This window comes from Trematomus bernacchii, unplaced genomic scaffold (genome assembly GCF_902827165.1).
Source record: "Trematomus bernacchii unplaced genomic scaffold, fTreBer1.1, whole genome shotgun sequence".
In the NCBI taxonomy this organism is placed as follows: domain Eukaryota; kingdom Metazoa; phylum Chordata; class Actinopteri; order Perciformes; family Nototheniidae; genus Trematomus; species Trematomus bernacchii.
Window position 1 is genome coordinate 30,020,284 of NW_022987739.1, and position 13,942 is coordinate 30,034,225.

Genomic DNA, 13,942 nt, shown 5'->3' on the forward strand with positions numbered 1-13,942 from the left:
GTGTGTGTGTGTGTGTGTGTGTGTGTGTGTGTGTGTGTGTGTGTGTGTGTGTATAACCCTCAGAGAGTGCACTGAACTCGGTGACTCATGTTACACACTCGTGACATTCTTTCGTGAAGTGCAGACGTCACCAATGTCAGTTGACGAGGCATGGGACTGGCCAATGAAATCTATCAGTGTGGTACACGTCAACCAATGGTAGGCCGACATTCGTAGAGGGGGGCGGGACAAATGTCAATTTTGCCAATGGCAGAAAGTGAGTGAAGAAGTCCGTCAAAGCGAAAAAAAGGGAAGATGGCGAAAGGTGGTCGGAGCCTGAGGAAAGTAGCGGAGTGCATCAGACACTTTCCTTCTACTGCCAGCAGGGAAACTCACTTAAGGAACAGCGTAAGGTAAAGTATTTTATATATTTAATCTGGGTTTAAAACTGGGAAGTGTCAAATGAGGACACACCTCGTAGAAAAACAAAAAGTTAGCCACAACACCAAAGATATCCAGCTGGGAACGAGTTATATCAGTGGTGTTAAGTAACTAAGTAGATTTACCCAAGTACTTAAATGCAATTTTGAGGTTCTTGTACTTAACTTGAGTATTTCAATGTTGTGCTACTGTGTACTTCTACTCCACTACAGTTCAGAGGTAAATGGTGTACTTTTACTCCACTACATTCATATCGTTAGTTACTTTACAGATCTGGATGAATGATGTGAAATATAATCAAGTGTTAAATCAGACTTGAGTAAATTCACAAGCTACCCTGCAGTATACAAAGTCATTAAAACTAGCTGCACTTTTACCAGCTTTGATAACACTTTAATGATCAATCATTATAAAACATATCTTATAAAACGGATAAATCAAATCAAGCAATCTGATATAATGAGCGTAATACACGGGTAGAATTGTAGTTACTTTTCACAAGTCAGTATCCCTCTGCGTCTAACAAAGCTTAAGATGGAAAGGTTAACTTCGACCTCCGGGGTACTATAGAGTGGCGAAGTCACGCCCACTTACTTCCGGGTAATGGGACCTTATTTCGGAAAGATTATGCATTGAAGTCAATGGAGAGAGAAAGATTATCTTTCGATCCCGTTTGAATTGTGCCACGAATTACACATATGATGTTTGTCAATTTAAAAGATAATTTTACAAGTCAAAAAAATAAAAATGTGTCGTAAAACTGTGAAGTAATACTTTTTTTGTGTGAAACCGCTCAATGAACTACATCTCCCGTCTCGCACCACACACCAAGACGGCCGTCACGTTGGCACATTTAACTTATTTCTTTCCGAATGAGGCGAAAAGTATTAAAATAGGTGAAAATCACTCCAAGTCTGGGCATGTTGAGAGCTGTACATACACACAAGGGGAGTTAGTCGGTTCCATAAGAGCCAGCATGCGGGACCGGGATTCTGGGATTTGTAGTCTTTCTAGTTGCGTATTTTTCATAGTCTTATATTTCAACAGTTTTACGACAAACTGTGACTTTTTTGACATGGAAATTATTATTTAAGATTGACAAACATCATATGTGTAATTCGTGGCACAATTCAAACGGGATCGAAAGATAATCTTTCTCTCTCCATTGACTTCAATACAAACTTTTTCCGAAATAAGGTCCCATGGGTCCCACCGGAAGGGGAGGGGACTTCACCTCTCTATGGAGGAGTGGATTGAGCAGACTTGTAGTGATTTTCACCTCTTTTAATACTTTTCGCCTCATTCTGAAAGAAAGAGGTGAAATGTGCTAACGTGACGGCCATCTTGGTGTTGGTGACGTGTGCGAGACCAGAGATGTAGTTCATTGAGCGTTTCACACAAAGTGTTACTTCACAGTTTTACGACACATTTTTATTTTTTTGACTTGCAAAATTATCTTTTAAATTGACAAACATCATATGTGTAATTCGTGGCACAATTCAAACGGGATCGAAAGATAATCTTTCTCTCTCCATTGACTTCAATACATAATTTTTCTGAAATAAGGTCCCATGGAGGTCCACCGGAAGGGGAGGGACTTCGCCTCTCTATTCTCTTTGAATGGTGACGTCAGGCTTTACCGAACTGCATTGTGGTTCCGTCGCTTCGCTTTGCCTCCGTTGCTCGCTTAGAAAGTTAAGAAAAGTTCAACTTTTCAAGCTTCGACGGAAGCGTCAGCCAATCGAATCATATGCCAGTACAAGCGCTAGCCAATCAAACCGCTTGCTTGTGTGTCCGGGGCGGGAGATTCATGTGATTGGTTGTTGGTCACGCACCAGACATGCCCACCGGAAAGCTTCAACGCGACGCTGTGTTGCATAGCAACCACCTCGCACTATGTTTTGTGCAGAAGGCAACGGAGGGACTATTTTATTTTTAACATCATTATTTACTAATAACAACTATTTAAATTGGACTGTGTATTTTTCTTTCATATTGCCACACTAGGTAACCGTTTTATAAAAGCAATAGCTCACTTCAGGCCGTGATAGTTGTCGGCCCGACGCGACTTAGCTGTGATATAATGACCCTAACCGCGGCCTGTCGTGAGCTATTGCTTAAATATATATTATTCTGAAATTGACCAATCTGCATAATGAGTACTTTTACTTTTGCTACTTTAAGTATATGTTGATGATAATACTTTTCTACTTTTACTTGAGTAACATTTTGAATGCAGGACTTTTACTGTAACAGAGTATTCCTACACTCTGGTTATGGCTCCTTCTACTTCAATCCACAACATTTATTTGTTGGTTTTAGTTACTTTTATATTCTTATAAATAATATGACCAAAATAAATTATGAATTATTGTCATAGATTAAAATAAAATTCATAAGCTAGCAAGCAAATAAGGTATTCTAAAAATCACAATTTTATATAAAACACAAGATCAATATACCAACAATTGCTTAAATTCAATAAAAGTAATGCACATCAATTATGATCCTGTGATATACATCTATATTATTTTAAAATGGGCCATTCTGCATTTGGTTCTGAGCTCTAGGTATTTATGGAAGCATTTCTTACTACTTCAGCCTGACCCTTCTTCCAAGAAAGACAAAGTGGTAGCTATATATGTCAGGATTTTTAGAACCTGTGACAGCTGTTGCAACTGCACTGAGTTTTGCAATATCTCTGGACACACATTTTCTGTCTGGGGCTTAAAACCCTGCACCGGAACAAGTGTTTTATGCCAGCTGACAAGTGTTAGTTTAAGATAAGCCCCCTGCACAAAGCCCCCAGGAAGAGCACCAGGCTCTGAAACCACTTTCGGTAGTGGCCAAACAGTGGACACGCATCTTCCGTGTCAGTCTGTGGTGCCATGTGGCCAAAGAGACATGTTGCTTATGACTAACATCAGGAAAGAGACGTCTGTTAATAATCAGATTTAGGTAAACCTTCCAGCAACAATTCAAGTCATTTGGTTTCAATATGGCTTCATGCACGCCTGAGCAATTTTTCTTATAGCCCGTCTCTTATATTTTGTTACTGGTCATTTGTATTTCATGTATATTTCCACCTGTATATTTTTTTACTTTTTAATGCTATTTTATTTCTACTTCAGAAATATTTTGGATTGTTTATTTCTAGTGTCTTACTTTCTCTTATTGCCTAGCTATCTATCTATCTATCTATCTATCTATCTATCTATCTATCTATCTATCTATCTATCTATCTATCTATCTATCTATCTATCTATCTATCTATCTATCTATCTATCTATCTATCTATCTATCTATCTATCTATCTGTCTGTCTGTCTGTCTGTCTGTCTGTCTGTCTGTCTATCTATCTATCTATCTATCTATCTGTCTGTCTATCTATTTGTCTATCTGTCTGTCTATCTATACACTTGCATGGTCTTGTCAGTCTGAGGTCGCTGCCCATGTGTCTGATGTATCACATTTCAGGTAGTAGTGCCCAGCAGGCCAATAATGGAGCAGGAATCCCAAGCAGTGCGTCACGAGAAGCACAGAATAGGTTAAGCTGATGATGATATTAAGATGACATTAAGTGGTGACATAAGAGCTGCGTGACAAACACATGCCCTGGGTGTCTATGCCAGGGACATTGTGGAACAGGGAGACCTCAAAGTGTGTGTCTCTGAGCTGAGTTTGATGGTCATATTGAAGTTACGAGCCATCCAGGATTAAAAGTCCTCGCATTCATGGAGTCTCTGAGGACTTTAGGGTTAGAGAACATGATCCCACTGATCCATATAATCACAACACAGCACGGTGGAAAGAAAGGGATCAAATTGGGACATTTTATGATCCTGATGATTGATGTGGATTTTCTTTTTTCAGTCATTAAGATTTTTAATACATTTTTCACATTATATACAGAAATGAAAAAGATACACATATGATATAAGAGGATTCATAGTCAACTACGGTAGAAATTGCAAAGATTTTTTTGGGGAAAAACTAAATAAACTGAGATTTTCGGAAAAAATATGTACAATTATTTTCTCAGAATTCTGACTTTAATCCACTTTTGGTTGGATTAAAAAAAACACATCTTAGGCCCCTAACCCTCGTCCGTATTTTAGAAACTTGACCCAGAAAATGCTTGGATTGTCTTCTTAATACATGCCTGAAAAAGATGTAGGAAAAATATATTTCCATCCACAGACAAACTGATAAACCAACACATTTGTGGCACTTGATATTAAAAAGTTGGAGCCATGTGTTGCCTAATCATGTCTCTACTCCCCCAGGCAAAACAGAAAATATGTACTGTATATTTTAAAAGTAGACGGGCAGGGTTAGTGCACTTGTACACCTCATTTGATTTTGATTGAATGTGTCACAGTAAATGTTCAGCAGGTGTTGCGAGAAGGTTTTCTATGGAAAATATCCAAGGAGTGTGAGTGGCAGCTTGTTGCTCTCATATTGATTTACAGGTGTTCTAGGGTAATTAACACCAGGCTTTATTAATGAGTGTACCGTCACAAAGAAAAGGGTTTCAGGTTTATGTCTGAGGCTAGAAAATACAGAAAACAACAAGGCAAGATTATTTATAGAGCACTATTCAGACACAAGGAGATTACAAGTGCTTTAAATTAAGGGCATTGAAACATATTAATTATATCAAACACAAGGCATTAAGATTTGCATTTAAAACACAATAAAAACCAGAAAAAGTGAGAACAATAAAATACAAGTTAATTGCAATTTTAAAAAAGGAACTAAAAGAACAAGAAAATTGCCCGATATTTGTATTAACAAAACATAGTTCATGTCCTCTGTCGTTAGTGGTATTTTTCCCCAGTTTGTGTGACTATTGTGTGTTTTGTGCTCAGATACCTGTCGTCATGTGGGGTCCTGAACACTCACGTGCCCCCCCGTCCCGGTGCGGCCATGTTGGGGCCCGTCGTCACATTACCCGTCCGCAGCTTCTTCAACCTGGCCGACACCTTCTCCAAGAGGAAGGAGTACTCCGAGAGACGCGTCATCGGGTGAGTCCATGGTCATGTGATGCAGGAAAATTACATTTAAAAAAAAAAAAAAGTGTTTCTGTTTATTGGGTTTCGCATTAGCATACAGCTGCTACATTAGAGCAGAGATGGCAAAAGTACACACATCCTTTACTCAAGTAGAAGTACAGATACTCGTGTTTAAAAATACTCTGGTGAAAGTAGAAGTACTGACTAAACTTCTTTACTCAAGTGAAAGTAAAGAGGACTTTGAAATGTACTTCAGTAAAAAGTACCCATAACTACCATCTGTTTTAAAGAGTACCTGACCTCCCTTTTTATTAATAGAACAATAATGTCATTGTTAGCTAATGAATGTTTCCATGCTGAACAACGGCAACATGACAACGTTTTCATTGGTCCCTCTTCTTTAGAGAAGACCAGGAAATGATGGATACACGGATCGTGTTCAAATCAATAGGCACGCAATGACTCTAAAGAATAATGATCACGCCACCAAACACACATTCAAACTAAAGGAACCAGCCTGTTTGGAAAATGTAAGAAGTAGAAAGTACAGGTATTTGTGTTCAACATGTGAGAAGTAGAAAGTACAGGTATTTGGGTTCAACATGTAAGAAGTAGAAAGTACAGGTATTTGGGTTCAAAGTGTAAGAAGTAGAAAGTACAGGTATTTGGGTTCAAAATGTAAGAAGTAGAAAGTTCAGGTATTTGGGTTCAAAGTGTAAGAAGTAGAAAGTACAGGTATTTGGGTTCAAAATGTAAGAAGTAGAAAGTACAGGTATTTGGGTTCAACATGTAAGAAGTAGAAAGTACAGGTATTTGGGTTCAACATGTAAGAAGTAGAAAGTACAGGTATTTGGGTTCAACATGTAAGAAGTAGAAAGTACAGGTATTTGGGTTCAAAGTGTAAGAAGTAGAAAGTACAGGTATTTGGGTTCAAATGTAAGAAGTAGAAAGTTCAGGTATTTGGGTTCAAAGTGTAAGAAGTAGAAAGTACAGGTATTTGGGTTCAAAATGTAAGAAGTAGAAAGTACAGGTATTTGGGTTCAAAGTGTAAGAAGTAGAAAGTACAGGTATTTGTGTTCAAAATGTAAGAAGTAGAAAGTACAGGTATTTGTGTTCAAAATGTAAGAAGTAGAAAGTACAGGTATTTGGGGTTCAACATGTAAGAAGTAGAAAGTACAGGTATTTGGGTTCAACATGTAAGAAGTAGAAAGTACAGGTATTTGGGTTCAAAGTGTAAGAAGTAGAAAGTACAGGTATTTGGGTTCAAAGTGTAAGAAGTAGAAAGTACAGGTATTTGGGTTCAAAATGTAAGAAGTAGAAAGTACAGGTATTTGGGTTCAAAGTGTAAGAAGTAGAAAGTACAGGTATTTGGGTTCAAAATGCAAGAAGTAGAAAGTACAGGTATTTGTGTTCAAAATGTAAGAAGTAGAAAGTACAGGTATTTGTGTTCAAAATGTAAGAAGTAGAAAGTACAGGTATTTGGGTTCAACATGTAAGAAGTAGAAAGTACAGGTATTTGGGTTCAACATGTGAGAAGTAGAAAGTACAGGTATTTGGGTTCAACATGTAAGAAGTAGAAAGTACAGGTATTTGTGTTCAACATGTAAGAAGTAGAAAGTACAGGTATTTGTGTTCAAAATGTAAGAAGTAGAAAGTTCAGGTATTTGTGTTCAACATGTAAGAAGTAGAAAGTACAGGTATTTGTGTTCAACATGTAAGAAGTAGAAAGTACAGGTATTTGTGTTCAAAATGTAAGAAGTAGAAAGTTCAGGTATTTGTGTTCAACATGTAAGAAGTAGAAAGTACAGGTATTTGTGTTCAACATGTAAGAAGTAGAAAGTACAGGTATTTGTGTTCAAAATGTAAGAAGTAGAAAGTACAGGTATTTGGGTTCAAAATGTAAGAAGTAGAAAGTACAGGTATTTGGGTTCAACATGTAAGAAGTAGAAAGTACAGGTATTTGGGTTCAAAGTGTAAGAAGTAGAAAGTACAGGTATTCTTGTTCAACATGTAAGAAGTAGAAAGTACAGGTATTTGGGTTCAAAGTGTAAGAAGTAGAAAGTACAGGTATTCTTGTTCAACATGTAAGAAGTAGAAAGTACAGGTATTTGGGTTCAAAATGTAAGAAGTAGAAAGTACAGGTATTTGTGTTCAACATGTAAGAAGTAGAAAGTACAGGTATTTGTGTTCAAAATGTAAGAAGTAGAAAGTACAGGTATTTGGGTTCAAAATGTAAGAAGTAGAAAGTACAGGTATTTGTGTTCAAAATGTAAGAAGTCAAAGTAAAAAGTGGTCACAAAAATAAGTAGTGGAGTAAAGTACTGATACCAGAGAAATGTACTTTAGTACAGTAACGAAGTATTTGTACTCCACTACTTCCCACCTCTGCATTAGAGCAATTATCAAGAGTAGGAAAGTACATCTTTATTGTGAAAGACAATATAAAAAGCACTAACTGAAATATGGCTGAAAACCAGAGCAATTAAAAAATATAGAAATACATTTTAAATTGTGATTTTCTCTTAATACTCTCTTTCAATCTAATTAAAAAAACGATTGAAGTGTATCGCGATCATTATTGCACAAGTTAAAACCACGAATACGAACACAAGGTTTATTTGAGCTTGAAATGTCCTTGTTAGGCTAATAATACAGAACAATCATAGTCCTGATACACTTTACAGAAAGCAACAAACAGCACATTATAGTATCAAAAATACAAATGTTGATAAAATATTGTAAACAATGCCAGACATGTAAACAAGTTAACAGTAAGTCCTAAATATAAACTGGTTACCTGTGAGGTGCAAATACAAACTATACACCAACAAGTAAACAGTTACCTGTAAGGACCACAGATGTGTATTAAAACGTTTTTTCAATTACATCTCTGTAGAGGTATATGGTTTAAAAAAAGCTGTGTCCCTATCATAACCCTTTACAAAAATCACTAATGTATGAATGATTGTTTAAATGCCTTATCTCTCTACGTATGCATTCCTGTATGACGCACAAAGTGTTCCATTGAGATAAAGAGTTTAAAGATAAGTCTGCTTGTATAAATAGCTCAGGCCACTGCAGATATTTCCCTCAGCTGTGTGATGACTCCATCTGTGTCACCTATTATGCAAAATCCACTTCTTCATGTCTCTTCTACATCAACATGTGTCCCCTCTTCTTCATGTCTCTTCTACATCAACATGTGTCCCCTCTTCTTCATGTCTCTTCTACATCAACATGTGTCCCCTCTTCTTCATGTCTCTTCTTCATCAACATGTGTCCCCTCTTCTTCATGTCTCCTCTACATCAACACGTGTCCCCTCTTCTTCATGTCTCTTCTACATCAACATGTGTCCCCTCTTCTTCATGTCTCTTCTACATCAACATGTGTCCCCTCTTCTTCATGTCTCTTCTACATCAACATGTGTCCCCTCTTCTTCATGTCTCTTCTACATCAACATGTGTCCCTCTCTTCATGTCTCTTCTTCATCAACATGTGTCCCCTCTTCTTCATGTCTCTTCTACATCAACACGTGTCCCCTCTTCTTCATGTCTCTTCTACATCAACATGTGTCCCCTCTTCTTCATGTCTCCTCTACATCAACACGTGTCCCCTCTTCTTCATGTCTCTTCTACATCAACATGTGTCCCCTCTTCTTCATGTCTCTCTACATCAACATGTGTCCCCTCTTCTTCATGTCTCTTCTACATCAACATGTGTCCCCTCTTCTTCATGTCTCTTCTACATCAACATGTGTCCCCTCTTCTTCATGTCTCTTCTACATCAACATGTGTCCCCTCTTCTTCATGTCTCTTCTACATCAACATGTGTCCCCTCTTCTTCATGTCTCTTCTACATCAACATGTGTCCCCTCTTCTTCATGTCTCTTCTACATCAACATGTGTCCCCTCTGTGTAAAGAGATTCTGGAAGTTTCAGGAACAAAGATTCTCTCTTTTTGTCCTGATCTATTTATATAAAAACCTGTCTGAAATGAGATAAAAATGTGTCCCTGTGTCCCCCCCCACCTTATCACCTGAATCTCCTCCTAGAGCACCATTGTGTTCTTTGTAACCAAATCTCTCTCAGAGGGGCGTGGGGAGGGGCTCCTTATTTTCATCTAAAGTAACAGACAGAGAATCAGCACTTTGGAAACAGGGCTGAAACAGAGGGGATTATGGGTAATGCTGCAATGATCTGTTTGGTGTTTCAGCCAATCAGAGACATGTTTTGTATATATCTGAGACCTGTTGATGAAAAACAGTATAATAGGGGACCTTTAAGTAATGAGTTGCACACTTTTTGTAAAGTTCCATTGAGGTGTCCAAATGTCTGTCCTCGAAAAAAGCAGTGGTCACCAACCAGTCGATCGCGGTGCGGGTAGATCGCGCACCGTTGCAAAAATGTTTAGATGTAAGCCTATCATCCACCACCCCGTTAGCAGGTGCCACTTGATTGACGTATCTTTGAGACATTCCCTGTCGCTCCCGAAAATAATAGACTGACTTCAAGTGATGCTGCATATTTGACCGTGATTTAATTGTAATACACGTTTCAAAATGATGCCGGAATAACTACATACTGATACCGGTTAGTAAAAACCATGAATTAATGCTTTGACAAGTGTGCAGACAGACGGCAGGCGAAACACCTTTTAAAATGCGTGTTTTCTGAATGGAGATCGGATCGATCAGGCTAAGCTAACGTTGTAGCTGCTCCGTCCAAAACTCACAACAACGGCCTAAAGACATAAATAAAGCAGCGACTGTATTCGCCATGACACAGACAGTCTGTGGTTTGTACTTGTTTAACTTTTGTCCAGTTTCTGAACAGATATATGAGGAGCTGTGAGCTCTGTGTGCTAACAGCTAACGGCTGATGTTTTGATTTTCTGATTCAACGTCAGTGACGGCAGGCTGAGATCCTCACTGCTGATTGGCTACCGCGCGAACGCGTCTTTCGCATCGCGTCCGGTGTGAACGCACCAATGGTCTATGCACGGATAAAGAATGTTGTTAGAATTTAGAATTTGTAAGAATTGTGTTAAAAATAACTAGTTTTAATGTTAATGTTAAATGTTGCACTTGCATGAAGCTTCAGTGGATACGCCTCACAGTTAAAATGGCACTTTATGTTATCTGCTCACTGCAAGATGATGTTTTTTTATTTGTTGTTGCTGTCAACAAAATAATATACTCATTCACACAAACAAATGGAAAATAAGCTACGTACATTTATATTTAGGATTGGAATTAATGAAACTCAAAATAATAGGTATGATGTAAATATATGTATATGTATCCTTTTTGACATGTTAGTTATGTTGTGTTGGTTTAATCAAATTGGAAGTTGCACAAAATGATTTGATGTAATTCAGATGCAGTTAGCCGACATACAAGGCCTCAAATTGGAAGCACTGTCTGGGCCGTCTTTTTCACTCAATTCTACAATAGGTAGATCTCGCCTTTCACCAAGGTCGGGGATCTTGGGCTTAAAAAGGTTGGTGACCACTGATCTAAAGTAACAGACAGAGAATCAGCACTTTTGAAACAGAGGGGATTATGGGATGCTGCAATGATCTGTTTGGTGTTTGGAGACAAACACCTCAGAGACATGTTCTGTATATATCTGAGACCATAATATATTGATGAAAAACAGTATAATAGGAGACCTTTAAATCTCCTCTCTTGCACTGTGTCCCTTTCTTCTCTTCCCCTCTATCTCTGTTCCTGATCGACCTACTTAAAGGAGTCATTCATCTTGTTGCATGCCAGCCTTGTTTAGTGTTTATTGTTACTTCACAGTCGCTGACCTTCACCTGCTTCCTGTCCTGCCCACACACACACACACACACACACACACACACACACACACACACTCGCACTCATCTACCTAATTTCGGTATGTGCTTTCTTACTTCTTTACCAACTCACTAAAGTACCTACTGACTTACTAAAGGACTTACTTAATGACTTACTTAAGTATGTACACACACACACACACACACACACACACACACACACACACACACACACACACTCTCTCTCTTTCTCTCCTACCGACTTATCTACCTAATTTCGGTAGTATGTCCTGACCTTCTCCTGCTTCCTGTCTCACACACACACACACACACACAGCTTATGACTAATGTCCTCCCTCACCCCCCAGGTTTTCCATGCAGGAGATCTATGACGTGGTGAACGGGGTGGAGAACTACCGCCTGTTTGTTCCCTGGTGCAAGAAGTCCGATGTCGTGTTCAAGCGCGCCGGGTTCTGCAAGGCTAAAGTAGCCGTGGGCTTTCCACCTGTGATGGAGAACTACACCTCTCTGGTCACTTCAGTACGCCCCCACCTGGTCAAGGTGAGGTACTGCATCACAGGCCTATATCACTAAATGCATACTTTCCGAAATCCACTCTCTTGGTTTGCATGGTAGAGAAAAACCTTGATGTTTTAATTGACCATGGTTTCGAGGCATTGCTCATGAGCATCTGAATTACTTTCGCTTATGAAACTTGCATACATTTAAGTGGAGGTTATTTTCTAAAGCCATGGTCCTGCTACTTTTCATTAAATAAAGCATGATGCTCAGTGAGAAAGTCCAGGAAATCCACCCCTAATATTTGAAAAAACATACAGTATAAAGTAACAGTCCTCAAAATGGTAATATGATGCATGTGTACTTCATTTTATACACAATTCCCACCAAATTCAACCTTAAATACTAGTTATTTGCAGCAAACTCATTGCATTAACAAGTATATTGCGTTTGTTGGCAGGCGGCCTGTTCTGATGGGAAACTGTTCAACCACCTGGAGACGGTGTGGCGTTTCAGCCCTGGACTCCCAGGATACCCTCGTACCTGCACGGTGGATTTCTCTGTGAGTAGTAAAACATGTTATTTTTGGCTTCATACCACTGGAGTTACCAGATTAATTCAGAAGACTTGTGAGTAGCTAGAGACAGTATCTACAGCTCTCACTGCGCTGTGTGTCTCCAGATGATGTTATGAACCCAAACACGACACAGTTTGGTGTCTCAACGTCTCTGGGACTCTCACAACTTGCACAAAGAAGCAAAAGTGGTTATTTCTGCCATGACTTATAAAACATTGTTGGTATCTAAACGTCTACATGGAGATACTGTAAGCCCCGCCTCCTCTCCGGTGCTTCTAGCTTGAGTGACGCAAGTAAACAAACACCTCAAATGCCAAGAAGCATCATAAGAAACAAACCAAGTATGAATACATATATTAAGGATCTGTCAGCATGTGTTGCTTTAGAAAAACTAACATACATTACTAAAGGAAAGCTGGCAGTTTTTGAAAATATCTGGGGGTGCTTCATGGAGTTTTTGAAAAATAATCATCAATAAAACCAAAGACCGGGGCGGGGAGGGAATAAGATTATAAAGTGTAGTAGCCCACGTCATATTCTTTCAGATTTCTGTACTTTGTTATCCCTGTATCATCTGTATACTGACCTGTGTTTATTTACATGCCTATTCATTTGATTGTGCACTGTATCTGCCACCTGGACTGACCGTTTTATGTGTGTGTAATGTTTGTTATATTTGAAAACTTCAATACAAATATTGTTAAAAAAATAAGCATTATAAGACGTGTTTATAGAGAATTAAACTCGGCTCCTTTCCTCTGTCCTCAGATCTCCTTCGAGTTTCGCTCCCTCCTCCACTCCCAGCTGGCTCACGTGTTCTTCGACGAGGTGGTGAAGCAGATGGTTTCTGCGTTCATTCGTCGCACCTCCAAGCTGCACGGAGCCGAGACGGCCATCCCTCAAGAGCTCATGTTCCACGAGATCCACCACACGTAGCGCTGCACAAACAGACAGGAAACAGACAGACAAACAGACAGAAAACAGACAGGAAACACAACGCCTAACGCCTAAGTCAGACAGGAAGTAGAGACTCGCACTGATGCCTTTCTCACAGCATCGACCAAGTTAATTCCCAACAGTTTCCCATCTCTCCCTTTTTATTTTTTAATGAAATTATATATTTTTGATGTGGATCCACCAGCTCATTTTCATCTCGGTGCTACAAACAAATGCAGACTTGTTTCCATCTCAACTCATTTCCATTATGGGAATTAAACAATCGGTGCCTGGTTATGAAACTTGAGATGACGGGGTAAAACGAGTGTGTTGTGGGTCATGATGAAAGAGAGTATCTGATCACATCCTGCAATGATTAGATAATAATCGGCCACTTAAAGTCCTTTTTTATGCAAAAATGGCACTCGATATATATCAGAGGGCAAGATAATGTATTAAAACTGTCTTGTTCTCTCTCAGTAACTGTCGTAAACCAGAAAATATTGAATTTATAAACACATGTGATGAAGAAAACCCGCAAATAAGCCATTTTTTAAAGCTGGAACCAGAGAATATTATGCCTTTTTTTGGTTTAACAATGACTGAAACATGTATTTGATAATATAATATAGTTGCAGGTTGTTTTCCAAAGAAAGACTCATTGATCAAATGACTA

General features: G+C 38.7%; 1 protein-coding gene across 1 annotated transcript; it reads left to right on the forward strand.

Annotated features, from left to right (window-relative positions):
• The first annotated feature begins 214 nt into the window (after positions 1–214).
• On the forward strand, positions 215–13,457 carry coq10b (coenzyme Q10B). Its single transcript, XM_034147385.1, has 5 exons — positions 215–392; positions 5,291–5,446; positions 11,603–11,795; positions 12,214–12,315; positions 13,099–13,457. The coding sequence occupies exons 1-5, from the start codon at positions 295–297 to the stop codon at positions 13,264–13,266; spliced, it is 717 nt and encodes a 238-aa protein (XP_034003276.1). The 5' UTR covers positions 215–294; the 3' UTR covers positions 13,267–13,457.
• Positions 13,458–13,942: the final 485 nt, after the last annotated feature.

Excerpts from the sequence above, each read along its gene's own strand:
- coq10b (XM_034147385.1), top strand. The coding sequence starts at position 295 with ATGGCGAAAGGTGGTCGGAGCCTGAGGAAAGTAGCGGAGTGCATCAGA. Across the intron at positions 393-5,290 it reads CACTTAAGGAACAGCGTAAG|ATACCTGTCGTCATGTGGGG; the intron begins GTAAAGTATTTT and ends TTTTGTGCTCAG. Across the intron at positions 12,316-13,098 it reads CCTGCACGGTGGATTTCTCT|ATCTCCTTCGAGTTTCGCTC; the intron begins GTGAGTAGTAAA and ends CTCTGTCCTCAG.